Source organism: Phycodurus eques, chromosome 15 (genome assembly GCF_024500275.1).
Source record: "Phycodurus eques isolate BA_2022a chromosome 15, UOR_Pequ_1.1, whole genome shotgun sequence".
Taxonomy (NCBI): domain Eukaryota; kingdom Metazoa; phylum Chordata; class Actinopteri; order Syngnathiformes; family Syngnathidae; genus Phycodurus; species Phycodurus eques.
In genome coordinates this window covers 2,476,118-2,502,297 of record NC_084539.1, presented here as the reverse complement: position 1 = coordinate 2,502,297, position 26,180 = coordinate 2,476,118, and the positions used below count along the sequence as shown (strand labels likewise).

Here is a 26,180-nt window from a genome sequence, read left to right as displayed (position 1 = left end):
GCAAGTTGTTGTTGGGGAGATTTTAACTTTCTTCCTGACCAACCGTTGAGGTCCCTTTGACAGAAGACCCGAACACTGTCTGTTCGTGGCCACCCATGCAGTACACTAGTACACAGTGTTATCCTGCAGTGTTTCATAACACTGTTCGTTACACACTGCCCTTGTCTTTCCGTTTGCGAATTATCGTCAACAGTGAGGATGCTTTTCAACGGGAAATCAGAACGATCGACTTTTCTCCAGGAGTTGAGACAGGCGTCGACATGTTTTGGAAATTGCACTGAGCTATTAGGAAGGATGTTCTGCTTCCCGAGCAGCGTTAAGGTGCCCTTGGAAGCAAGGTCCTGAACATGCAGCCCGATGACCGTCACCACCTCCACACTGACTCAGCTTAGGTCCTCATCACTGTGACATCTCTCATTATTTTGACTGGAGTTCCGTTTAAGTTGCGATTGCTAGCGGCCAGCACGTCTGCCTCACAGTTCTGAGGTTTTGGGATTCGAATCTCAGCCCTGGAAGGAGAACGTCCCTTGCGTGGGGTTTCTTCTGATATTTTCCATCCCACCCATGACTGTAATGAGGGGAAAGAAAAAAAAAAAAAAAAAAAACAGTGTAAGAAAATGGATGGATATTGTTAAATCATCCCCGGGCATTTTGATTGCTCCTTGACTCGATTATGCAAGCTGTGAAGTCTTCTTTCCTTCCTTTCTTTGTTTCAGTCTCACTTCCGATAGCAGGCAGGACGCTGCATTTCCATGTGTTTGCAGCTCAAACAAATCGCACCAACTCAGTTATTGCACTTCTTTCATTCTTACCAAAACATAATCTCAACCTAAAATACTTAATATTACACGAAAAGGCTACCCTCACTGCTGACCATTATGGCCGAGATGTAAATATGAAGAGCCAAAGGAAATATGACATTTGCTGATATTTCCTTTCAATACAATTCCACTTGTGATATTCACACACAGTTCTATTTTTCACACAAACATTTATAAAATGGAGAATAATTGCTGAGACAAAATTGTGTCGAATAGCCAATATTTGTGTAACTTTGGCCAGCTTGTCCCCAAATGCTGATGTCACCGATGGGAGGCAATCACACTTTGCAACTATAGGAGCAGTCCCTGGAGCTCCATTCCTATTTGGAAGAAATGAATACAAAAGTACGAGGTGTGTCACAAAGGTTCTGGACTGGTGACACCATAGATTTCCAATTCAAACTACCCTTCGAGGAAATCTCCCTGGATTCGAACATACTTTCCCAACATTCTCTCCCATGTCGTCATGCACTCCTGGAACAATTCTTCCAGGATCCTCCGCAGCTCTTCAAAACCTGTTGCCTTGATGATGAGGGATTTTGCTCCACAACGGCTATGTTCTTCTCAGCCGGGAATTGTCGGACGCTCAGGGCATTGTGAGCAGGCGCGTTTTCACGGTTAAGCAGCCACGAGTTGTCCTGCCACAAGCGTCACCTCTTCTCGCGCGCTGAAGAAAGCAAACGCCGCGGGATCTTTTTGTAGACGTGCTAGTTGATCTTCTAACCCCACACTGAAGGCGAGAACTGGTACTTTGGGTTTGAAATATCTCTTTTGAGACATCAGTCCTGGAACCTTTCTGACCCACTTCGTATGATCGATACACTGTAGTTGTGTGTATCCATACACTACTCACAAAAGGTTAGGGATGTTCAGCCTAAGGCTGAAATTTTAGGATGAGGCAAAAACACACTTTTACTTTTAGCAGAACTTGCTGTCCTCTAACAAGGAGCTGAACAGCAAAATTGACAACAGGTGTTTGAGCCATAAATCTTAGAAAACAAGTCGTGCAAAAAGGACTGAAACATTGAACCGTCAGACATTCAAAAATTTACAGGTCAAATTAAGTTCACCTGTAAAGGCTTTATACACATGCATAGAATTGTTGGTACCACTCTATTTATGAAAGAAACCCCCACAGTGGTCACAGAAATAACTTGAATCGGACAAAAAGTCATACAAATTTCATGAAAATCAGACATTGCTTCCGAACTGTGGTTCAACAGAATTATTTAAAAAAACAAACTCATGAAACACGCCAGGACAAAAATGGTGGTACGCTTAATATTTTGTTGTACACAAAAATCATAGTACGCTTAACATAATGTTTTGTTGCACAATCTTTTGAGGCATGAAATGATTTTTGTAAATTTCAATGATATTTATGTACCTCTGAGCAGGAACTTTGGCCCACTCTGGAGCAAATTGCTCCAGACGGCATGTTTCAGCTCCTTCCGTAGACGTTCAGTAGGATTTAGATCAAGGCTTATAGAAGGCCACTACAAAAAAGTGCAATCTTTTTTTTTTTTTTTGTTCCCCATGACCTGCGACTGAGACTAAGCTTTCTGACACTGGGCAGGGCATTTCTCTCTGGAATACCTTGATAGTCCCCATAAAAACTTCAAGCCCCCCCAAAAAACCAAAACTTATCTGGTAGTATGTGTTTATGGTGAAATTTTCTCTCAATTTTGCCCGTAAAACAGATGTTCAGCCCCCTTAACATAAAATTTTGTTTCCTGACCCCCGCTTGACAACTACGTTTCAGAAAAGTATTCACTACATGGCCATGTACACCTTCAATACAACACCCCTTTCACATTTGGAAATCCCCCCCCCACCACTGACAACGACAGTTTTGGGTCTGAAAGATTTTAATCGGCACCCCCGTCGATATATATATATATATATATGTTTTGTTTTTTTTGTGCTAGATCTCACAAAGCAGCCCCAGAACAGGTCTTCCGCCATGTTTCACAGTAGGGACAGTGTTCTTTTCTTGGTACGCTTCATTTTTGCATCTGTGAACAGCTTATGTGCCTTGCCAAAAAGTTCCAGTTTTGTCTCATCTGTCCACCGGACATTCTCCCAGAAGCTTTGTGGCTTGTCAACATTTAGTTTTGCAAATTCCAATCTCACTTTTTTATGATTTATTTTTAACAGTGGTGTCCTCCTTGGTCCATCCATACATTTTCTTTCCACATCCCAAAAAACATACGTGGTAGGTTGATTGAGGACTCTAAATTGCCCGTAAGTGTGAATGTGAGTGCGAATGGTTGTTTGTTTCTATGTGCCCTGCAATTGGCTGGCGACCGGTTCAAGGTGTACCCCGCCTCCTGCCCGAAGACAGCTGGGATAGGCTCCAGCAGCCCGAGACCCTAGTGAGGATACGTGGTGAAGGAAGTCCACTTTGGCTGAAACAACAACAGATTGACAGGACTCTGCATCTTTTTGCACAATTGTCAAAAAAAAAAAAAAAAATGTACCGGCATTACCAGATAACTATTAACCCTTTATTGCTCAGTGACTTTTTTTGTCAATGTCTTTATGTCTCCAAAGTGTTCTCTGTCAATTGAGTGTCTGTTGTCATACTAGAGCGGCTCCAACTACCGAAGACAAATTCCTTGTGTGTTTTTTGGACATACTTGGCAAATAAAGATGATTCAGATTATGAGATGGTGCGATACGACACTGAAGTACTTTGACCTTGGAGACCTTTATTTGGAGGTTGTTCTGGGCTCTTTTGTCACCATTAAGATTATCCATCTCTTCAATTTGTCAACATTTTCTTCCTCTGGTCACATCCAGGGAGGTTGGCAACATTCTCGTTGACCTTAAATTTCTGAATATGTGCAACTGTAGTCACAGTAACATCAAGCTGCTTGGAGATGATCTTATAGCTTTTACTTTTAACATGCTTGTCTATAATTGTATTTCTAATCTCTTGAGACAACTGTCCTTCACTTCCTCCGGTCCATGTTTAGTGTGGTACACACCATGTCACCAAACAGCAGAGTGATTACGTCTCACCCTATAAATAGGATGATGGCCTGATTTCCTCCGCAGGGTGTCCGGGCTTCTCCCTTAGAGATAGAGTCAGAAGCTCGGTCATCCGGGAGGATCTCAGAGTAAGCCGCTGCTCCTCCACACTGAGAGGAGCCAGATGAGGTGGCTGGGGCATCTGATTCGGATGCCTCCGTGGGGAGGTGTTCCGGGCACGTCCAACCGGGAGGAGACCCTGGGGACGACCCAGGACACGCCAGAGAGAAAACGTCTTTCGGCTGGCCTGGGAATGCCTCGGCATCCCCCCGGAAGAGCTGGACGAAGTGGCTGGGGAGAGGGAAGTCTGGGCGTCCCTGCTAAAGCTACTGCCCCCGCGACCCGACCTCGGATAAGCAGTAGAAAATGGATCGATGGATGGACTGATTAAAAGTTTGAAGACACCTGTTATGCTAATTAGAGGACACACCTTGTCTTAACATGTCCCTATGGTCAAAATATTTTCCTGGCCTGTTTCATGAGTTTTATATTTTTTTAGTATATATATATATATATATATATATATATATATATGTATATAACATAATAATTGTTGAACCACAGTTCAAAATCTGTCTGATATTCTTTGGTTATTGTTCTTGTCAGATTCAAGTTATTTCTGTGACCAATGTGGGTTTTTCTTTCATTATCAGAGGGGTAGCAACTATTTTGGCCACGTGTTCCTAACCATACTATACAAATACTTACATACATGCATACCTAACCAAGTTCCTTCAAAACAATAGAAAATGGTCATTAAATATTTTATTTGAGTTGAACTCTTGATCATACAATTTGTCAAAGAAACACACAATTGTATTCAATGCACGACACCTCCCATCTTGTACATAAAAAATGCTAGCTGACCATTCAAAGTAAAAATCCATGGCACATAAGCCACATTGTCAAGTGACAACGAAAGTGAAGGCACAGTCTTAAAACAGGCAAGGACAATAAAATATTCTACCTTAGTGGGGAAACGGAAAACAACAAATTTGACCACGAGAGCACAAATTATCTGCATAGGACACAAAGTAGTGGGTTTTCTATTTAATTTAATGTTTTCAGGCATTATAACATCTCACTAAATTGAGTTTACCACTCCATGGTTGACTGCATTTCCACATTGAGTTAACAGCCAAACTACAGGTAAATTCCTGAATTTAATTTTTTTTTTAAGCACCAACAACGATCTGACTGATATTTTTAAGGCTATGGACTAAGTTCAGCATATGCTGAAGAACATGTCTACAAAATGTGTACTTTAATAAGACCCGTGAAATGAGGCCTATTACGTTCAAGTGGTCACTAAACCTGCTCTACCAAGCGATCCAGAGCAGGCGTCACAGTTTAGCTCGTGGAGTCTGTTCCAGCAGTGTCCTCATGTCAAGAAGTGCATTCTCCACAGCTCGAGCCAGATCCGCAGCATTCGTTTCTTTACACCCACTGAAAGATGATACCGCAAAGTTGATGTGGTCGTTCATGGGATTGTAGCAGACGCCGTATCCATTAGGTACAACAGGGCCAAAGCACATGACGCAGTCAGTCTTGGATGGTACCTTTTGGAAAAAGTAATTCTTTATGAAGTCTATCTAGGTAAAGTATAGCAGGCGTTGGGCAGAATCCTCACATCTCCAAAACCATCACTTTTCAGGAAAAAAAACCCCAGCCTGTTTGTTGAGCCATTAACATTGCATCCTCAAAGACAGCAAGCCATTTAACACTTGGGTTAATAATTGGTCAAAATTACACGCGTGGGAAATGACCCACGGTATTTATTTGTGAAAAAATATGAAATTGAACAAATTTGGACATAGGTTGATAGCATGGTGGACAACTGGTTAGCACATCTGCCTAACAGTTCTGAGGACCTAGGTTCCAATCCCGGCTTCGCCTGTGTGGAGTTTGCATGTTCTCCCTGTGCCTGCCTGGGTTTTCTCTGCGTACTCCGCTTTCCTCCCACATCTCAAAAACATGCATGGTAGGTTAATTGAAGACTAAATTGCCCGTAGGTGTGAATGTGTGTGTGCCCTGTGATTGGCTGGTGACCAGTCCAGGGTCTACCCCGCTTCTCCCCAGAGTCAGCTGGGATAGGCTCCAGCATGCCCACAACCCTAGTGAGGATAAGCGGTACGGAAAATGGATGAATGAATAGGAGTATGTTGACGTAATAATTTCGACTGTTGAAAGATCTTTGTATGTCGAGGAAGAACTAAGTTTATCCTGGGTTGTGACCCGATGTTACGGAGCACCTTCGCCACATGTACAACCCCAATTCCAATGAAGTTGGGACGTTGTGTTAAACATAAACAAAACAGAATACAATGATTTGCCAATCATGTTCAACCTATATTTAATTGAATACACTACAAAGACAAGATATTTAATGTTCAAACTGATAAACTTGATTGTTTTTAGCAAATAATCATGAACTTGGAATTTTATGGCTGCAACACGTTCCATAAAAGCTGGGACAGGTGGCAAAAAAGACTGAGAAAGTTGAGGAATGCTCATCAAACACCTGTTTGGAACGTCCCACAGGTGAACAGGCTCATTGGGAACAGGTGGGTGCCGTGATCGGGTAGAAAAGGAGCTTCCCTGAATTGCTCAGTCATTCACAAGCAAAGATGGGGCGAGGTTCACCTCTTTGTCAACAAGTGCGTGAGAAAATAGTCGAACAGTTTAAGGACAATGTTCCTCAACGTACAATTGCAAGCAATTTAGTGATTTCATCATCTACGGGCCATAGTAGCAACCCTAACCCGAAAACCAATAATGAATGCCCGTGACCTTCGATCCCTCAGGCGGCACCGCATCAAAAACCGACATCAATGCGTAAAGGATATCACCACACGGGCTCAGGAACACTTCAGAAAACCAATGTCAGTAAATACAGTTCGGCGCTACATCCGGAAGTGCAACTTGAAACTGCCGCCGGCTACTCTGGGCCCGAGGTCATCTAAGATGGACTGATGCAAAGTGGAAACGTGTTCTGTGGTCCGACGAGTCCACATTTCAAATAGTTTTGGGGAATTGTGGACGTCGTGTCCTCCGGGCTAAAGAGGAAAAGAACCCTCCGGACTGTTATGGATGCAAAGTTCAAAAGCCAGTATCTGTGATTGTATGGGGCGGTGTTAGTGCCAATGGCATGGGTAACTTACACATCTGTCAAGGCACCATTAATGCTGAAAGGTATATACAGGTTTTGGAGAAACATATGCTGCCATCCAAGCAACGTCTTTTTCATGGATGCCCCTGCTTATTTCAGCAAGACAATGCCAAACCATGTTCTGCATGTGTTACAACAGCGTGGCTTCGTAGTAAAAGAGTGCGGGTACTAGACTGGCCTGGCTGCAGTCCAGACCGGTCTCCCATTGAAAATGTGTGGCGCATGATGAAGCGTAAAATACCACAACGGAGACCCCGGACTGTTGAACAGCTGAAGCTGTACATCAAGCAAGAATGGGAAAGAATTCCACCTACGAAGCTTCAACAATGAGTGTCCTCAGTTCCCAAACGTTGATTGAATGTTGTTCAAAGAAAAGGTGATGTAACACAGTGGTAAACATGACCCTGTCTCAGCTCTTTTGGAACGTGTTGCAGCCATAAAATTCAAAGTTAATGATTATTTGCCAAAAACAATAAGGTTTCACAGTTTGAACATAAAATATCTTGTCTTTGTAGTGTATTCAATTAAATATAGATTGACCATGATTTGCAAATCATTGTATTCTGTTTTTATTTAGGTTTAACACAACGTCCCAACTTCATTGGAATTGGGGTTGTATGTTTTTGCTCAGTTGAGTGGCTATTAAAAACTCAAGCTAACAAACAACGGAGGTCTTGTTATTGCTTGACAATTGGTGTCTTTATGTCGCGACGGCGACATATAGGCTAGTGTTCTCGCATTTCCAGTTGGGTTGCCAAGTGGGTTGCCAAGCCACCAGAAGCGATGGAGCGAAAGGTAGTAATTGGCTTATGTGGCTGGGTTCATGTGAGTGAGCTCAGCCCCAGTTTAAATTCCTGGTTTAACCACCAGAGGTCGCCAAACCGAATTTCGATCATGCTTATGAGTCGCCAGTTCAAGCATATGTCTTCTTAACCACCAGAGGTCGCCAAACCTATTTTTGGCCAGAATTAAGAGTCGCCAGTTCAAGCATAAGTCATCTTAATATCCTTATACTATCAGAATCCATATCACAATAAACATACACATACTAGTGTCAACAACTTTTAAAAATCTATTAAATGTTATATCCTTGATATATCTTTGATGTTCTCACATATAGGATTGTTGGATACTGAATACATCAAGCCTAGTGAGGATGTTTTATATTATTCTTACTTTTGTATTACTATTAAACAATGCTTTGAAACTGCTTTCGGGTAAAAACTGTAACCTGTGTAGGATTGTCTCTCTCAGACGAAATAACACAAGACGTACTACAAAGACAAAGAACAAACCTGTTGAATGCATGAGGGAATTGTATTCACATGAAAGTATATACATTTATTTGACATATGACATATACCCATTTATTGCATATTGCTTTACGATTAACATGGTGTTATGAAATGTATTGTTTGAGTTCAAGACATATGGAAATGTGCTTGTAACTGAATGTATTCGCTGGAAACCTATTTTGAGTGAGCAGATAAAGGTTACTACAGGCCACGCTGAAGGTGACTTCAGGCCACGCTGGGAAGGGGAAGTGAAAGGTTACTACAGGACAAACTGCCTCGTAACACGAAACGTCGTAACACGAAACGTCGTAACACAGAACATTCCAGGAAAGGGGGGTCGAGCCCAACCGAGGTTATAAAAAGCCTTACACACCGACGGACGGAGTTCTCTTATCCCTCAAATGATAGGGAGACGCATGCTCCTTTCTCTCGCAATGACAGGGACAAGCTGACGGGAGGAATTCATCAGGCTACTTGGATAGTTCTTCATTTTTGAATTTTCTTCTTGAATTGGGTAAGACTAAAATAATATTATAATAAGGTAATTAAAAGAACCGTCATTGACATTGCGTGAAGAGGGAGGAGAGTCAGTCAGCTGTCCGGGGATTCTTATTTTCCAAAATACCTTATTATTAATGAGGTTTAGGGCTCTGTAGGACTTGATCACCCCTTAAAGCTCACTCAAAAAGGTATACTGGTTTTATGATTTAATACTTTTAACTATTTCAACTCCTTTTCATTTTATTATTTTTATTATTGTTCATTTATAATACATACCCTTACTGTTATATTATTACTCTATTCTTTACAAATCACTATATTAAAAACTGTTGATTTAATTCTTCTCTATCTTTGTCATTCTTATAAACATGAGTATTCTCATACTTACCACTCAACCTCTTATAAGTGAATGAACGTCGACGACACTAATATCACCGTGTCGTAATACTATCCCCAAAAGTAACTCATCGATATCACTTCGGCTTAATACAAAAACAAATCCGTACGGTCCTAACAAGGATTGTTAAATTTACTAGGTCAATGACAAGTGCAAACGATTCATAGAGATGAAGCTGCTGTAAAAACGGAGCACTCACATTATTATCTTTTTACTCGGTACGGTTACTCATCAAAGGGTGATAGGTGAGCGCAGACCGGATTGGCTCCGCAAAACTAAAGGCAGTTAGCGCACCTAGGCGAATTCATCTCGACACCGGCTTGAAAAGCTCCCTTCCCGGGGAGGCTCGACCCTTTCAACGGAGAGTCGGTCAGGACATTTTCCCGATTAGTCCTGCGGATAAGCGGATCTGACACAGTGCATTTGTTTCAAGATCAAATGACATGTAAGCCACAGATCTTTAAGGGTAATGCTGTAAGATATAGACAAGCAATTAATTTTTCACAGTTTTTCGTTTTTCATGGCAGGGCTGTGTCCCTATCTGCATATGTTCATCAAAGATCACTTATATCTCTTAAGTCGTGATCAATTGCGCCTGGCTCTAAACTATGCATCTTGATATACAGCATTTTAGAAAGGTCTTAGGCCATTTCTATAAATATTCATTATACGTGATTATTATAACATTGCAAAACAAGAAATGGAATGTTGGCCCCTGACTTGTACACAGTAGTGTAAAAGATTATCTTTCAAGCCCATATTTTAAGACAATATAACTTGGCGAAATATACCTGACTTGTAGATAAGCGGAAGTTTAAAGCTTTGGCATAGGACTGATCTTTGAAGACATCAGGAACTGAGATCTTTTCTTCAGCAGCCTGCATCTTCAGACCCAGTAGATGTCGGTCAATGGCTTGACCACTGATTGCCTGACAAGGCATACAGAGTTCAGTTGACCATATCCATGAAATCGAAATGCAGAAAAATCACATCAATACTGAATAATACTATTACCACTGCAAAGTACAGGATAGCCCAATGCAAATAAGCTATTTTCGCAAGATGGGGGATGACAAGGCATCATGGGGTACTTTCTGGTAGTTCTAGGACAATTGCCATACCATGATCGTCTTCCAGAAACAGTACAATATTTCTAAGTTGAAATGTAAAAGCTCAGATTCCGCACAACGATTATGTGATACTTGTATACAACTAGCATTGTTACCAGAGCAAGTTAGGGCAGCACCTACCACCTTTACCTCTATCTATACCCATCATGCATATCACCTTTGAGACCATAAATGATGCATTAAAAAAAAAACTGAGGCAACAGTGCCAGTTAAGCAACCATGACAGTTTTTTTCTTGTTTTTTTTTACAGGAACTTAGAAGGCAATGCAATCACTCACCATGTTTGTATATGACCTGTGTGCTTTTACAGCTTTCTCCATGAGATCCACCTTCTCTGTGTTCTGCGCGAGAGAAAGGTGACAATGTTCCGGCTTACTTGCCAACAGTTCGTCACTGTTTAACAAGAGTACATTTGAATACTACATGATGAATTTTGTACATGGATGTTTCAATAATAATCATCATCATTATTATTACATAGCATCTTTAAACATGTTTACAATGTGCTTTGAGGGGGGAAAAAAGCATATACAAAATGCTCGCATATCATATAACGTTCCCCGCCCCACAAAAACTGGGAAACCCAGGCAATGCAAAAACTGAAACCAGGACAGCTGATGTGGGATGATGAAAATAAATAAATAGCTAGATAGCAACTAGAGGAGAAAAAGAGATTTCTTTTTTTAAATCTGTCGTGGAGGAGTGAGTTGGATATCATGCAACTTTGCCATAATAGTCCATTATTATGCAGCTATGCGTTTTTAAATAGAACTCTAAAATTCTGTCCTTTAGCGTGTTAATTTTGGGCTGCGTGGCTTGTGGTGGTAGAATGGTTGTTTATCAATTTGAAGGTCATACAGTGGTGTGAAAAAGTGAGAGTTCCCCCTTCCTGAGAGTTTGTTCTTTTTCCATGTTTGTCACACAAATGTTTCCTTCCCGTCATCGAATCATTTTAAATAGGAGTCAAAGACAATACAAGTAAAAACAAAGTGCAGTTTTTAAATGAAGATTTATTATTCAGGGAGAAGAAGAAAAAAACATTCCAAGCCTGCATAGCCCTGTGTGGAAAAAGTGATTGCCCCACCACACTTGTTAAAAAACAACTGGTTTTATCATACCAGAGTTCAAATTTATCTAGCCACACCCAGGCCTGATACTGCCACAAATGACAAATAGGAACTGTCTAACAAAGTGAAGTGGACCAAAAGATCATCCTTGATATCTAAAGAAAATGGGTAGTATGATGGTCGGGGGATGTTTTGGTGCTTCAGGACCTGGAAGACTTGCTGTGATAAATGGAACCATGAATTCTGCAGTCTACTACAAAATCCTGACGGAGAATGCCCGGCCATCTGTCCGTGACCTCAAGCTGAAACGAACTTGGGTTCTGCGGCAGGACAATGATCTAAAACACACAAGCAAGTCCACCTCTGAATGGCTAAAGAAAAACAATGAAGACTTTGGACTGGCCTAGTCAAAGGCCAGGCATGAATCCTATTGAGATGCTGTGGCATGACCTTAAAAAGGTGGTTCATGCTTGAAAATCCTCCAATATGGCTGAATTAAGGGTTGGGCATCGATAACCGATTGGAACCGGGACCAACGTGGTCCTCCTGGAATTATTCAAATTAAACAATTTCGGTTCCCAGTTTCGATGCCTACAGTCCGCTGACCCCGAAGAAGAAAGTGGCAAAAACCAGCAAAGAAGAACGCGCACAAAGACGTGCTTGTGCCCAATGGTGGCGGCGAACAAACATTTGTAACTTTATTAAAGCGTACTTGGAATAAGATTCGTACTTGGAATAAGATTATATTGAGCAAAAGGAGCCTTCTGAGGTGTGTATCATTCAAAATAAAAGGCTGCATGCTTAAAACGAGGCTTTACACGATCAGGATTTTTGGGGCCGATCACCGATCAGCGAGTTGAAAAACAAACAACCGATCACAAGATGGAGGAATGTGTCTATTTAAATGACCTGTTCATTTACTGTATATACTTGTGTCCTTAATTGCTTAAAACGTTATATTTACAATCAATAATGTATCTTTGTTCATTTATGTATGTGTTAGATATATTTGAGTAGTTATCATTTATTTGCTTAGCTTGCATTAGTATTTTGCATTAGTAGCTTGCATTAGTATTATGGACAATATTTAGATAGAAAGATGTCTCGCCTTCAAGAAGATGACTCAGCAACATTTGATGGAAGGGCGCCTTGACCAAGGACGTGATCGGATATGGTCGGGGACGGGACAGGTGTCGTCCGGTCCTATGTTTTGTGTTGTGTCTTAATGCTTAGAACATTATGTCTTGTAGAAACCTCCTATTTTCAAATAAATGTAGGAGCGACGGGGGAGATTGTTTAGAGCGTGTTGAGAGGCTGTAACCTGAACAATCTCCCATGCGCCCTCCTCATGAGTAAAATGACCAACGTCTTCATTCCTTTTGTGTTTATTCATTATAATGTTTGGTAAGATAAATCCAACAGTATGCCAGTGAGGCATAGTGACAGACAGAACAAATGATAAATGGTCTTCTATTAGATGGCAGGAAGTACATACAGTAATTAATGTATCCACTTTTGGTGACATTTTTGTTTGTTGGTGTGCCGTGAGATTTTTCAATTGTAAAATATGTTCCTTGGCTTCATAAAGGTTGGAAATCACTGCTCTAGTCAGATCGTGCCTAAGCAGCGAGGGCCAGACTACCCTTTCCTAAGCCACCTCCTCCAGCACTTCCAGGGGGGAACCAGAGGCAGACCAGCTGGGAGACCTAGTCTCTCCAGCGTGTCCTGGGTTATTCCCAGGGCCCTCCTCCCGGTGGGACGTGCCCAGAACACCTCACCAGGGAGGCATCTTAACCAGATGCCCGAGATGCAGACTCCCTCCCTGGTGACCAAGTTTATTTAAGAAGAAGCCTGAACACCCTGAAAAACGAACTAATTTCGTCCGCCTGTAGATGTGTTCCTGTTCTTTTGGTCATGACCCGCAGCTCATGACCGTTGGTGTGAGTGGTAACGTAGAACAACCAGTAAATTGACAATTTCGCCTTTTGTCTCAGGTTCTTCTTCACCCCAACAGACCAATGCAGAGACTGCATGCCTGCAGACGCTGTAACGATCCCTCTGTTGACCTCTCGTTCCATTCTTAACCCACTTGTGAACAAGACCCTAAGCTACTTGACCTCGTCCGGTTGGGGCAAGATTTTATCCCGTACCCGCAGACGAACTTGGAGATGCTGATTTTCATCCCAACCGCTTCACAATTGGCTGAAAACAGCTCCAGCAAAAGTTGAAGATCACGGCTTGATGAAGCCAACAGAACCACATTATCTACAAAAACCACAAACGCAAAACTGAGGTCCCTTAACATCTTGGCTGTGCCTATAAATTCAGTCCAGAAAGATTATGAACAGAATCTGGACAAAGGACAGCCTTGATAAAGTCTACCCATCACCAGAAACAAATCCAACTTAATGCTGGCAATGCAGACTAAAGTCTGAAACCCATTGTGGAGGAACTGAATGGCCCTCAACAGGGGGTCTGGTACGCCATATTCCCGGAGCATCCCCAAGTGACACTGGTGGGGCGAACTCCCATGCATCTTTTAGCATCCTGCTAAAGGTATTGAGATGGTCTCAATACCACGGAATAGCTTGGTAGCAACCCCAGAGATATGGGGAGCACAACTCAGCGTGCCCAGACTGCTTCCTCATTAGAAGGATTATCGGAAAAATTGAGGTCTTCAATGTATTCTCCACACAGACTCGCAACTTCTCGAGTCATTCACAGTGTTAATGCTGCACTACTTCCACCTCCTGAGGTGCCGGATAGTGGACTTGAATTATTTCCCTTAGTGACCACTAAAGCTGCACTCTGCCTTGAGTGCTGGTACCCATAAATTGCCTCTAGAGGTCAAAAATGCCCAATCGGACTCCTTCAGCTTGACAGCATCCCTCACAGCTGGTATCCAACAAAGGATTCCTGGCTTACCACCACGATAAGCACTGACCACCTTGCGGCCACACTCAACAATGGAGGCACAGAACATGGCCCATTCGGACTCAATGTTGTGGCCATCAGGCACTCACGATCAAGTTCCATGTACATCGTCATCTTCATAGGAGGTCATTTGAGCCATGCTTTGTCTGGTCCCCTCACCAAGGACATCTTTATCCTCGGTGACCCTACGAGGGGGATGAAGCCCCTGACAACTTAGCTCTTAGGATCATTGGGACACAAACTCCATCAGAATCAGGTGATGGCCTTTGGAGAAGTGCCTAAAACATTGGGTTTATATAGAAAGGTCAAAGGGGAGCATATCACACCTGTCTGTCTGGATCATCAAAAGACCTTACAAAAGCAGCAGAGGCACTCGAGGTTGATCGGATTGTATCAGTGCGACCAAGTCTAAACATACGCAGGGAGGCGCTTTCATATGTCGCACAACATTGCTGATACATCCTGCAGAGAAAGAAAATGGTACAGATGGTTAGCAAAAACATACAGTATGTGGTGTATATACAGTACAGTATACACACACACACACACACTACAGTATGTAGTATTGTATATGAAATGGAATTAGCTCTCATCAGCCCGACAGCAGGTTTTGGATTATTATATAGCTGGCCAATAGTTACTTAAATATATATATATATTTAATTTACAAAGCACTAACAGCTTCAACTGACCAAACAGTTTTTAAAAGAATATAATGTATACATTTTTAACAACTATTAGTTATAAGCTGTATGTTTGTAAGAACAAAACAAAACGGGAAAATTGGCAGCAGATTCAGTGTTGCGGCAAAGCATTTTCAGATAAGAAAAAAACACCAGCTTCACATACTTAAATGGCAGCCACGCTTTTCATGTACCTCACCTGTAGTAAGCCAGTTGTAATGCCACCTGTATAAATGCATCAGGGCTCATCTTGTGAGCTTTTGCTACATTTTTCCCAAAGTGGTTGAACACAAAAACCCTCATATGCAGGTCATCAGCCAGTCTGCAGTGAGAGAAAGTTGAGACATTTATCCAAGTGAATCTCTGTGCAATTTAAATATCTTTGTTGATCAGTAAGTGGAAAAAGCAGTCCTCACACATTCATGCTCTGTTTGGCCTCTTCAATGTCCCTCTTGATCTCAGGTGTGATGTTAAAGTGCATCTTTTTGGGCATAGGCAAAGGCACTGTGGTAGAATGAACCATCTCCTGCTTCCTCCTGTTTTCATACATATAACAACCATAGGGCCTTATTTACTAAGATCCCAAATAGCGGCCTTTAAATTGTGTGTTAACGTTAACAGATTGCATGTACTGTTGGTGGGTGTGTGGCACGTATCTACTATGATCCCAAATAGCGGGCACTAAATTGCGTGCTCAATCACGAACAGACCGCGCATGTTGTTGGCACACACCTGTCTATAGAAGACCTTACAGCTCACAGTGCCTGTCAGAGCAAATGAGAATCATGAGGTCAAAGGAACTGCCTGAAGAGCTCAGAAACAGAATTGTGGCAAGGCACAGATCTGGCCAAGGTTACAAAAAAGAATTCTGCTGCACTTAAGGTTCCTGAGAGCACAGTGACCTCCGTAATCCTGAAATGGAAGACGTCTGGGACGATCGGAACCCTTCCTAGAGCTCCTAAATTTCAACAATTCCGTTTTTTTTTTTTCTGTCAAGATGGGATGCTGTGTGTACATTAATGAGGGGAAAATGAACTTAAAACATTTTAGCAAATGGCTGCAATACAAAAAGAATACTTTCCGTACCCACTGTACAGTCCCCTCCAAAAGTATTGGGACGGCGAGGTCAATTCCTTTGTTTTTGTTGTATACTGAAGACATTTGGGTTAAGATCAAAAGATGAATATAAGGCAAAAGTTCAGAACTCCAGCTTATATTTCATGGTATTTTAAACAACTCAGGACAGAGCTACCCACTTTTCAAGTGAGCAAAAGTATTGGAATGTGACTGATGTGTGTTTCTAGTTGCTGAGGTGTTGCCTTTTAGATTGATTACTTAAACATTAAATAGTGTTTGTTTTTGGCTTTGGGTTTCAGCTGTGAAAGCTGCATTTGCTGTTAAGCAAACATGAAGCTCAGAGACCTCTCTGTGAGAGACAGCAAACCATTTTGTAGCTGAGAGAAGAGGGAAAATCGATCAGCGCTATTGCACAAACATTGGGCATAGCTAAGAAAACAATTTGGAATGTCCTGAAAAAGAAAGAAACTACCAGTGGACTGAGCAACAGACATCGAACAGGTCGGCCAAAGATATGAACATCAGTTGATTACAGAAACATTGTGAGAGCTGCTAAGAAACACCCAAAGACAACAGTCAGTGACATCACTGCCAACCTCCACAGGGCAGGGGTGAAGGTATCACAATCCACTGTTCAGAGAAGACTTCAAAAGAAGAAATATTCAGGCCATACCACAAGATGCAAACCACTCATCAGCAAAAAGAATCGGAAGGCCAGATTGGATTTTGTAAAGTAGTACAGAGATGAGCCACAAAGGTTTGGGAACAAAGTTCTATAGATTGATGAGACCAAGATTAACCTCTACCAAAGTGATGGAAAGGTCAAAGTATGGAGAAAGAAAGGATCTGCTTATGATCCAAAACACACAAGCTCATCTGTGAAGCATGGCGGAGGTAATGTCATAGCTTGGGCTTGCGTGGTTGCTTCGGGAACGGGCTCACTAGTCTTTATTGATGATGTAACACATGATGGTAGCAGCAAAATGAATTCTGAAGTCTACAAAACCATTTTGTCTGACAATTTACTTAAAAAAATGCATCCAAACTAATTGGGTGAAACGTCATCATGCAACAAGACACACTGCCAACACAACTGAGGACTTCATCGGGTGTGGAAGGGCTTAGATTGGGCAAGTCAATCACCGGGTGTCACGATGATGCAGTTATTGCAAGTAAGGATTATGCCACCAAATATCAAATGTCGCTCACTTTAAGCTAATTTAATAATGTGTCCCAAAACTTTTGCTCACTTGACAAGCGGGTGGCTTCAAACAAAAGGTGCTCTGTCCCGAGTTGTTTTAACACATCTCGATGTAAACACCATGAAATAAAAGCTAGAATTCTGACCCTTTGTCTCATATTCATCTTTCGATCTGAAACCCAAATGTCTTCAGTATACAACAAAAACAAAAGAATTGCCCTTGCCGTTCCAATACTTTTGGAGGGGACTATACAACTGAGGTACACAAAAGAAATCTATCACTCCCATAATTTTGAAGAAGCCAGCAACCACATTAAATCCATGTTTGATTTAACATTCAATGCTGAAATGACCCAGACGCAAGGAAATGCAGAATTGAGCTTGTCATCGGTGATGCGGCATAACTCCTCCTCAGCTCCAAAATTGCGTTGCTGAATTTGTACCTGCCTTTCAGATGCCGCTTTTAAAGACTCAGAATCAGCAATCACAATTCGTCTCGGGTTTGCTCAATTACATTGAGTGTGCTAAATTCTTCTACTTGAAGTGTGCTCATCTTTGCAGCTGCACACACAAACCTTTAGTAAATCAGGCCCATAGTGTTTGCTGTCTCCAAAGCATACAGCACATGGTTGTTTAAGATTTCCCTTGCAGATATAAATATAAACAACTACTTACGTGTATTCCACAACATGGTCAATCAGGGCTACAATGGGTGGGCCCTCTGCTGGGGCATGCTCATAGTTGGCACCACATGTCCCATCTTCCCCAATAATGAACTGAAAGAAAGAGTTTTCTTCTTTACAACCATTATAATTTGAGTACATCATGTCACACGTACTTCCAGGAAGAAAAAAAAAAAACTTTCTAGACCGAAGGGTTAGTTTGAGATTTGCACGTCACCTGCAGTGTCTTGTCAAACCAGCGGTTGCCGCTGTTCCACAGACTCCCTCCTCCATGCAACATCTGCACTGCCGCACAGCTGCGATACGCATCCTCTGGCACTCGAGGCATCGGCCCATCCAAACACAAAGTGAATATGCTTCTTTGAATGGCCAACACGGATTCTTTGTTGGTTCGATCTGAATAAACAAATTATGGAACCCTGATTCAAGCAACCAAGGCAGAAGATAAACATGATTTGATTTTAATCATCTAATGTTCGTCTCTCATGGTCGGCTGAGATTGAGTCACCACATATCTACACCCAAGTAAGCATAAATTACAAACAAATCGCACAAATATTGAACCTTATATTCTTCAACTTCACTCACCCTTAATGAGGTTAATATAGGTCTTGCCCCAGGTGTCACGATGTTGGGTGGTGAGGATGCCCACAGGCTCCGTGTTAGTCTGTCGGGAGGCGCTGCAGATCCGCTCGAGCTGAACATAGAGCTGTTCAACTGTCAGTGGCGTCCCATCGCTGTTGTACACGTCCAGCACGAAAAACTACATTCAAAGTGAGAGAAAGGCTGCCTTTACAAAATTGCTCAATTCTGATTGGCACTGTCAGAGAGGAAGGTACGACCTAATTTGGCTCCATGCAAGGGGAAATTCTAAATGGGGCTGCTGCTGTACAGTTCCACAGTCCGCTGCCAATCCCCATTCTGTTACTCACTTAAATTGCACCATTGTTAAGATTTGTACTGTTTAGCGTGCTTATCAAATACCAATGTGCATGCAAATCACTCAAGTTTAAGAGCCAATGTCGTGCACAGTCCAGTAAAATAATATAGTAAGTGATAATGCCCACAGGCATGTGGGCACTCGTTGCCAAACTATGAAGATAATCAAATCCAACTTCCAGAACAAACGCATCACTGGAAAGATTTGAAAAATAAACATGACGACTGTCCTGATTACATGAGATACGGCAAATATTAGGATCCAAAAACAGAAACACAATAAAAAAATATGATTAAATGGGACAATAAATGTATAATTCTTTTCATTTTGTTGTGGTACCGGTAGTTGTTTTTTTTCTTCCATTCAAATCCAAGATACTGCTGTTACTGATATAATCATTGGTATGACTGTATTAGCGTCTGTAAGAATAATGATGTGTATATATTAATATTTCTTGAGTAATATTATATTATGGGAGTACTATATTGATGTTCTATAAGGTAATAGTTATATCGGCCAATAAGGAAGTAGAGATAGGGGTAGGAGTAAATATGTTTTACTTCTTCCTACTCCCTTTGGAAGTAATTTCACTTTTATTAACTTTTTATTTTGTTTAATCATATCTGTTTTGTTTTTCTTTTTACGTCACTTTCACACATGTTGGAAATAATTTTTAAAAAAGTGTTTTTTTTTTGTTTTTTTTTTAAGATTTGACTGAAACTGATATCTTCTTTTCGTGCTGTTGTAGAAAAATCCCCAGAAATCCCCTGGTTTGTGTTGCTTGTTGAGCTATGTCGGTTTACTAATGAGTCAAGTCAAGACAAAAGCCAGATGACGGTAAACCATATTGCGCTCCTCACCTGAAAATTATGTACAACAGTGATGTGTTTAGGGGGACTGGAGCTTCTCGCATGGTTCACCACAGCATCCCTCTTCACACCCGGGATGCGGCAGGACGATAGCACTTCATAGTACTGATTCATACACAGTGGCTTCCCTCCCAGGTACTCCACAGGTATGGTCTCACTGCAGTAGTACAACAGCTCTTGTTGATTTGCACAACACGAGCACAGCATTTATGGCAATGTGTTCATACGGAGTAGGAGAGCGATTACGAAAGACAAATTAAGACAACGACAAGTCACATTTCATTATATAAAAAAAAATGTAAACATATTTTTGACATATTCTTTAACGTGCTGTTAAAATAACAACCCTACTACTGGTGAGATACTGGTTGGCATTAATTAGCAGCAATTTACACTTGTTGCTTTAATTGTTGTATTAACAAAACGACTATCATTTTAATTTGTTGACAGGCTGCAACAGTAAGACAAAACTACAAAAATATTTGGTACGTTGTAAAGCAGAATCAAAACGAAAGATCGGTAATTGCATATGCTCACTTGTCAATCATTGTCTTGAAATCCACAACACCTGCAATCAGCTTAGCAGCAAACCTGTAAACCGAAAATAAAAATGCACATTTATAAATGACCACAGTTTATTACACAGAGGGTTTTATAACATATGTTCACGCTTTCAGCTCATCATTCCCATCGTAATTACTCCACCTAGTGCCTAACATGTGAAATACAAAAAAGTTGAAATAAGACCCTTTTGGCCCATCCAGTTTAAAACACCAAAAGGCGAACAAGCACGAAATATTTTTTTTTCAAATAAATTTCCTCTTATTTTTTGTGTTTGTTTCCCATCATCAAACTAATTTAAATGTCAAAGACAACAAGTAAACACAAAATGCAGTTTTAAAATGAGGGTTTTTCTTCTTCTTCTTCTTCTTCAAGAAAATCCAAACCTAAATGGCCCTGTGTCCAAAACGGATTGCCCTCTAAACCTAATAACTGGCTGGGCCACCCTTAGCGGCAACAACTGTAATCAAGCGATGACGATAACTTGCAATGGGTTTCTTACAGCGCTGTGAAGGAATTTTGGCCCATTCATCTTTGCAGAATTGTTGCAATTCGTCCACATTGGAGGGTTTTCGAGCATGAATCGTCTTTTTAAGGTTATGCCACGGCATCGCAATAGGATCCAGGTTTGACTTTTGACTAGGGCATTCCAAAGTCTTCATTTTGGTTTTCGTCAGCCATTCAGAGGTGGACTTGCTGGTGTGTTTTGGATCATTGTCCTGCTGGAGAACCCAAGACTGTTTCAGCTTGAGGTCACAAAGAGATGGCCGCAGATGCTCCTTCATGATTTTTCGGTAGACTGCAGAATTCATGCATCCGTTTATCACAGCAAGTCTTCCAGATCCCAAAGCAGCAAAACAGCCCCAGACCATCACACTACCAACACCATATTTTACTGTGGGTATGTTCTTTTTCTGAAATGCAGTGTTACTTTTACGCCAGATGTAATGGGACACACAGCTTCCAAAAAGTTCCACTTTTGTCTTATCAGACCAAAGTGTATTTTCCCAAAAGTCTTGGAGATCATCAAGATTTATTTTGGCAAAATTGAGACAAGCCTTAATATTCTTTTTGCTCAACAGCGGTTTTCATCTTGGAACTGCAATGGTGGCCATCTTTTCCTAGTCTCTTTCTTATGGTGGAGTAAAGAACACTGACCTTAACTGAGGCCTGCAGTTCTTTGGATGTTATTGCGGGGTCTTTTGTGACCTCTTCGATGAGTCGTCGCTGCGCTCTTGGGGTCATTTTGGTTCAAGGGAAGGTTCACCACTGTTCTATGTTGTCACCATTTGTGAATAATGGCTCTCGCTGTGGTTCGCTGGAGTCCCAAAGCTTTCGAAATGGCTTTATAAGCTTTTCCGCACTGAGAAATCTCAATTACTTTCTCTCTCATTTGTTCCTGAATTTCTTTAGACCTCAGCATAATGTCTAGCTTTTGAGGATCTTTTTGTCTCGAGAAATTGAACTTGGGTATGAAAAAGCACAGTTATGTTTGAACAGGGTGGGCAAGCACTTTTTCACACAGGGCCATGCAGGTTTGATTTTTGTTTTCTCCCTTAATAATAAAAACTTTTAAAACTGCCTTTTGTGTTTACTTGTGTGGTCTTTGACTAATTAAATTTGTTTGATGATGGGAAACACTTAAGTGTGACAAACATGCAAAAAAAAAAAAAAAAAAACTTTTTCACACCACTGTATTTCAAATAAATTCATTTATTTAGCTAAACACTTTACATTTGTTGACTACTGTAAACTTTAACAATCATTACGTACCTTATCTAGTACCAGTGAAACCCTGTTTAAAAATAGCTTGAGACCAAGCGTGGGCAACTGGTGGCATATGCGCTGCATAAAACAAGACGTGCATCACACCATAAGCCACTGTACCTGCTACCCCTCCCACCACCCGCAAATGAATAACATTTGACCAAAAGAAGCTTAGCTTTCAGTCAAGGGTGGAGACATATTTTATTTCCCATACACATGTCCGTCTCCTATATCTCTCCATCTTAACCCAACAGGTCAAGCAGACAGCCGTCCCACACTGTTTTGGTTCTCTTTGAGGTTTATTCCTCTCCTGTGGCAGTAAGGGGGCACGTTTGTGGTCTGCCCAGCGGGTTAATGGAGAAAACATTTGAGGCTTTCGCAATCATAATCGTTGCCCTACCCTGCTCTAGACCTGAGAAATTACTAAAATTACACGTTACTAGTAACGTGCTACATTTACTCCGTTACATTGACTGAAGTAACATTTTGTCAGAGTACTTTAAATGCACCGTACTTTTTACTTATGTGGTATCTATGAGAAGGATCAATACCTTTACTCTGTTACAATGATCGACATGTCATTCGCTACTTGTATTTATCCATTCTTGCGTGCGCGCGACTATTTTTAGACTCCTCCTTCGACTTCCGCATAGGGTGCCCGTTGCACCAATCAGACGAGACAAGGCCGTCACATGACCGCGTACGTTGCCTTCGCAAGCCAATCAAAATGACTCATTTTGGAAAAACAGCCGCGCGAGTGTGTTGTCAGACTCCCAAAAACAACAGCGTTGTCATGCAGCTCTTAAATTGTGACTGGCCAAACTTGGATATTTCAGCCCACTTCTAATTTGAGAAAACACCTTGCAGTAAGTTGCAGATGTTTCTACTGTTGTTTTGGCAGTGGATGTGGCAAAATTAGAAACCGATAAATAAAATACAATCACTTAGTCTGGTCAGCAAACAGCTTCTTCATGAAGTCATCGAAGTGAATGAAGCAAATAATGTTTCTGTCGGGCCCAATGCATGTGTTGTTGTTTTTTGGGCAGTTTAAAATTGAAATGGTGGCAGGTGTGTGTCGACTCCCATATTTTATTTTGTATTATTATTTTATTTTATGTTCATGCGCTGATATAAAAAAAAAATTATAAAAATCAGAAGTTACTCACAAGTTACACTTGAGTCGTTTTTTCATTGTGTACTTTCTTCCCCCTTACTCAAGTCATTTTTACATTTTACTTTGACTTGAGTCGTATTATTCTAAAGTAACGGTGCTCTTACTTGAGTACAATATTTGGCAACTCTACCCCACCTCCGCACCATATATATATATATATATATATATATATATGTGTATGTGATCACCTTATTTGTCCCTGCTTGTCATTGAAGTTCATTCGAGGCAAAACCAACCCTGGACTTGAATGGATCACCACAGGCAAACGGTAGTTAAGGTAAGCGACCTGCACCCACCAATCTGACAACTAAAAAGACACAGTGAAACAGCTGACATTGTATGACCAGGTGAATCCTTCAAAATAAAAAGTGCCTGAAACAAATCAATATGTCGCAACTAATAGGACAAAACCCAAATAAATTCCATTTCCATTTCTGGTCATTGTTTCTTTAACAGGCTCACCCAGTTCTCTGTGTTGTGTGCTCTCTTTTCCAGGCCTCTCTGCAGTCTTTCTCCAACCCCTCCAGGTTTCTGGAAGTCATCGACGAGTTCCTTCGTGTGCGTCAGCTCTTCCGCCTCCATGATGGGCTCCAGGGCTGTGACGTAGCGCTCAAGGGTCTGCTGTAGAGGGGGGACAGGCAGATTGGGCAACCCCTTCTGGTGGGTCGAGTACCTCCCGGTGATCCGGGTTGCTGAAACTGGCTTCACCAAGTGGCAGGGTTTGACCAAGCCACAGGGTTTCGCCATCCCCACCTTTACCTGTGAGACAAAATAAGACCGAGCATGTAACATTTCAGTCATTATTCTAATTTGCCATGCCGGTTTTGGTGCATCCACCTCCCTGCCCAAATCATACTGATGCAGATGTTTCTCTTAAATACTAAAAGCCAACATCAAATGTTTTTCACTGATACGCACACAATACTTAAGTGACCTTCACATCTACAGAATAATCATGTGCAGAGAACACTGAAGCATTTCTTTGGCTGTCTTCATCGCTTTTAGAACATATTATCAGTGATTGGCTTCCAGAGAGCTACTTTGCAAATTTAGAGTTCATTGTAAAGCGCATCTATAAAGACAAAACCGTTTACGCGATGAGCGCAGCACAGCGGCTTGTGCGGGTTTTCTCTGGGTACTTTGTTTCCTTCCCTCTTTCCAACATATTGTCCACAGGTGTGAATGGGAGTGTGAACGGGTGCCGCCTGTCTGTACGTGCCACCGATAGAAAATCGATGCACGACTGGATGATGCCACATCACTCACCTTAGACGATCCAACTAGCATAATAAAAAAAGATCTAACGTGCCTTATTTCACATATATTTTGAAGTATGGTCGATTATATAATGGGGCACCACATTTAGGCCCATATAGTGTCTTTTCTTACAGTTTCCACTTGGGGGAAACGTTATTTTTGAAGTATATACTATACGGTACAATTGTCACCTCTAGATGGCATGCGGCACTTGTATTCAAAGAAGAGTGACGACAAAACGTTTCCTATAATACGCGTCGACTAGAAGAAAAAGAACGTGTTCGTATCTCCTAAGATTAGTTTTCTATTAATATCTGGCTACGCTAGCAAGTTTGACAATTGTGACCGGAAAATGAACAGTGATTATCCTGGCTGATAAACAGTGCGAAGTGGGTAACAAGCACAACTGAAGCTTCTGTGGATGTTAACACAGATTTAACTCTTCTGTATTTGGTTCAGTTTGAAAGTTGTTGATTGTTTGTTTATATATATATATATATATATATATATATATATATATATATATATATATATATATAATTCGCTTCTCGACACGTTATGAACGAGAAAAGCCCGGCCTTTCATCGTTTACATTTGTGCGCTCGCTATGCTGGAGTCTAAAATTGCAACAACAACAAAAACACAAACAAGCAAATCACCTTTTACCCAGTTAACGTGCGTTTACGGGGTGTTAGGATTTCCACATAGTTTCTAGGATGGACACGCCCCACCGCAACAGGATTGGCTCCTGCGTCTGGGGAAGGCCAGGCTACGCAGAGGTAACGAGATAACCAGCCCAAACGTGTCACATTTGTATGAAACTGAAACAACTAAGTTAGTTGTGGTTAGGTTTATGGAAGGGGCTGGAGCTTAAGGTGGTTTAGGATGGGTTAAGGTTAGGGTTAGGTTGGGTTAGGATAAGTGACAAACATTAACGTTGTCACACTTAAAGTCACAAGATAGACAGTTTTCCCGTCTGGAAGCGGCAGGGCGTGTTCTACAAGGGATACAACAGCCAGTAATATTGGAGGAGGGCGTGTCCTGCCTAGAAGCCCCGTGGGAATCCTACCCCAATTGCTGCTAGCCAACGTGCTAACAGCAAGTCTTAACAAACATTGCTGTAAACTACTACCACCTGGCAAACACTGCAGTCGAACGCCACATATTCTGTTGTTTGTACCGCAAACGACAAAAGGCTTATCACTGCATGCTAACAATTGCCTTGTGCCCATTGCAACATGTTTAGAGTCAACTGAATATCCATTTCTTACCATTCTGCTGCAAATGCCCCACATTCTGAAGCATAGAAACGCCCCCCCGACCTAGTAATGAAAATCAGGCTCCAAGTCCAGCACAAAGATTAGATTCGGTCAAGTATTGTCTTCGCGTTGCGCCCAACAGAGGACAAACGAGAAACACGCCACACGCGACTAACAGCTGCACGGGTGGATGCCGAACCAAATGCAGAATACGACTAGGACGTCGCAAATAGCTATTATGATGATCACTCAACAGATGACTACAATAACAATTCAGGTCCAAAGGTTCCGGAAATTGCACTTTCTGACTTTCTGAGCATTTCCTGCGTATGTTCCAAAAGTATGTGGGGCCTACAGTACGA

The 26,180-nt window shown here is 41.5% G+C and overlaps 2 protein-coding genes across 11 annotated transcripts in view; one reads left to right on the top strand and one right to left on the bottom strand.

The window, feature by feature from the left end:
- crata (carnitine O-acetyltransferase a) overlaps positions 1–26,180 on the bottom strand; it is a 26,576-nt gene extending 396 nt beyond the window's left edge. Inside the window, exons 1-14 of one of the 5 annotated variants that reach the window (XM_061698288.1) lie at positions 25,831–26,180; positions 23,765–24,061; positions 23,491–23,609; positions 20,338–20,391; positions 19,792–19,957; positions 18,580–18,754; positions 18,209–18,387; positions 17,984–18,084; positions 15,447–15,566; positions 15,230–15,352; positions 14,674–14,809; positions 10,625–10,687; positions 10,008–10,145; positions 281–568 (exon numbers count right to left, since the gene is read on the bottom strand). In XM_061698288.1, the coding sequence (XP_061554272.1) occupies positions 389–568; positions 10,008–10,145; positions 10,625–10,687; positions 14,674–14,809; positions 15,230–15,352; positions 15,447–15,566; positions 17,984–18,084; positions 18,209–18,387; positions 18,580–18,754; positions 19,792–19,957; positions 20,338–20,391; positions 23,491–23,609; positions 23,765–24,061; positions 25,831–25,854 (1,875 nt within the window). In that variant the 5' untranslated portion in view covers positions 25,855–26,180 and the 3' untranslated portion in view covers positions 281–388. Of the gene's footprint in view, positions 1–280; positions 569–4,540; positions 5,414–10,007; positions 10,146–10,624; positions 11,752–14,673; positions 14,810–15,229; positions 15,353–15,446; positions 15,567–17,983; positions 18,085–18,208; positions 18,388–18,579; positions 18,755–19,791; positions 19,958–20,337; positions 20,392–23,490; positions 23,610–23,764; positions 24,062–25,218; positions 25,259–25,830 lie in introns of those variants that run through there. The other 4 variants (XM_061698286.1, XM_061698287.1, XM_061698289.1 and 1 more) reach the window with 4 other exon arrangements.
- The window catches only part of ptpa (protein phosphatase 2 phosphatase activator), a 43,403-nt gene continuing 25,928 nt past the window's right edge, over positions 8,706–26,180 (top strand). For 4 of the 6 annotated variants that reach the window (XM_061698294.1, XM_061698295.1, XM_061698292.1 and 1 more), the window contains exons 1-5: positions 8,706–8,832; positions 10,657–10,702; positions 19,812–19,946; positions 23,518–23,579; positions 23,798–26,158. The gene's annotated coding sequence lies outside the window, so the exon portion shown is untranslated. Of the gene's footprint in view, positions 8,833–10,656; positions 10,703–19,811; positions 19,947–23,517; positions 23,580–23,797; positions 26,159–26,180 lie in introns of those variants that run through there. The other 2 variants (XM_061698293.1, XM_061698297.1) reach the window with 2 other exon arrangements.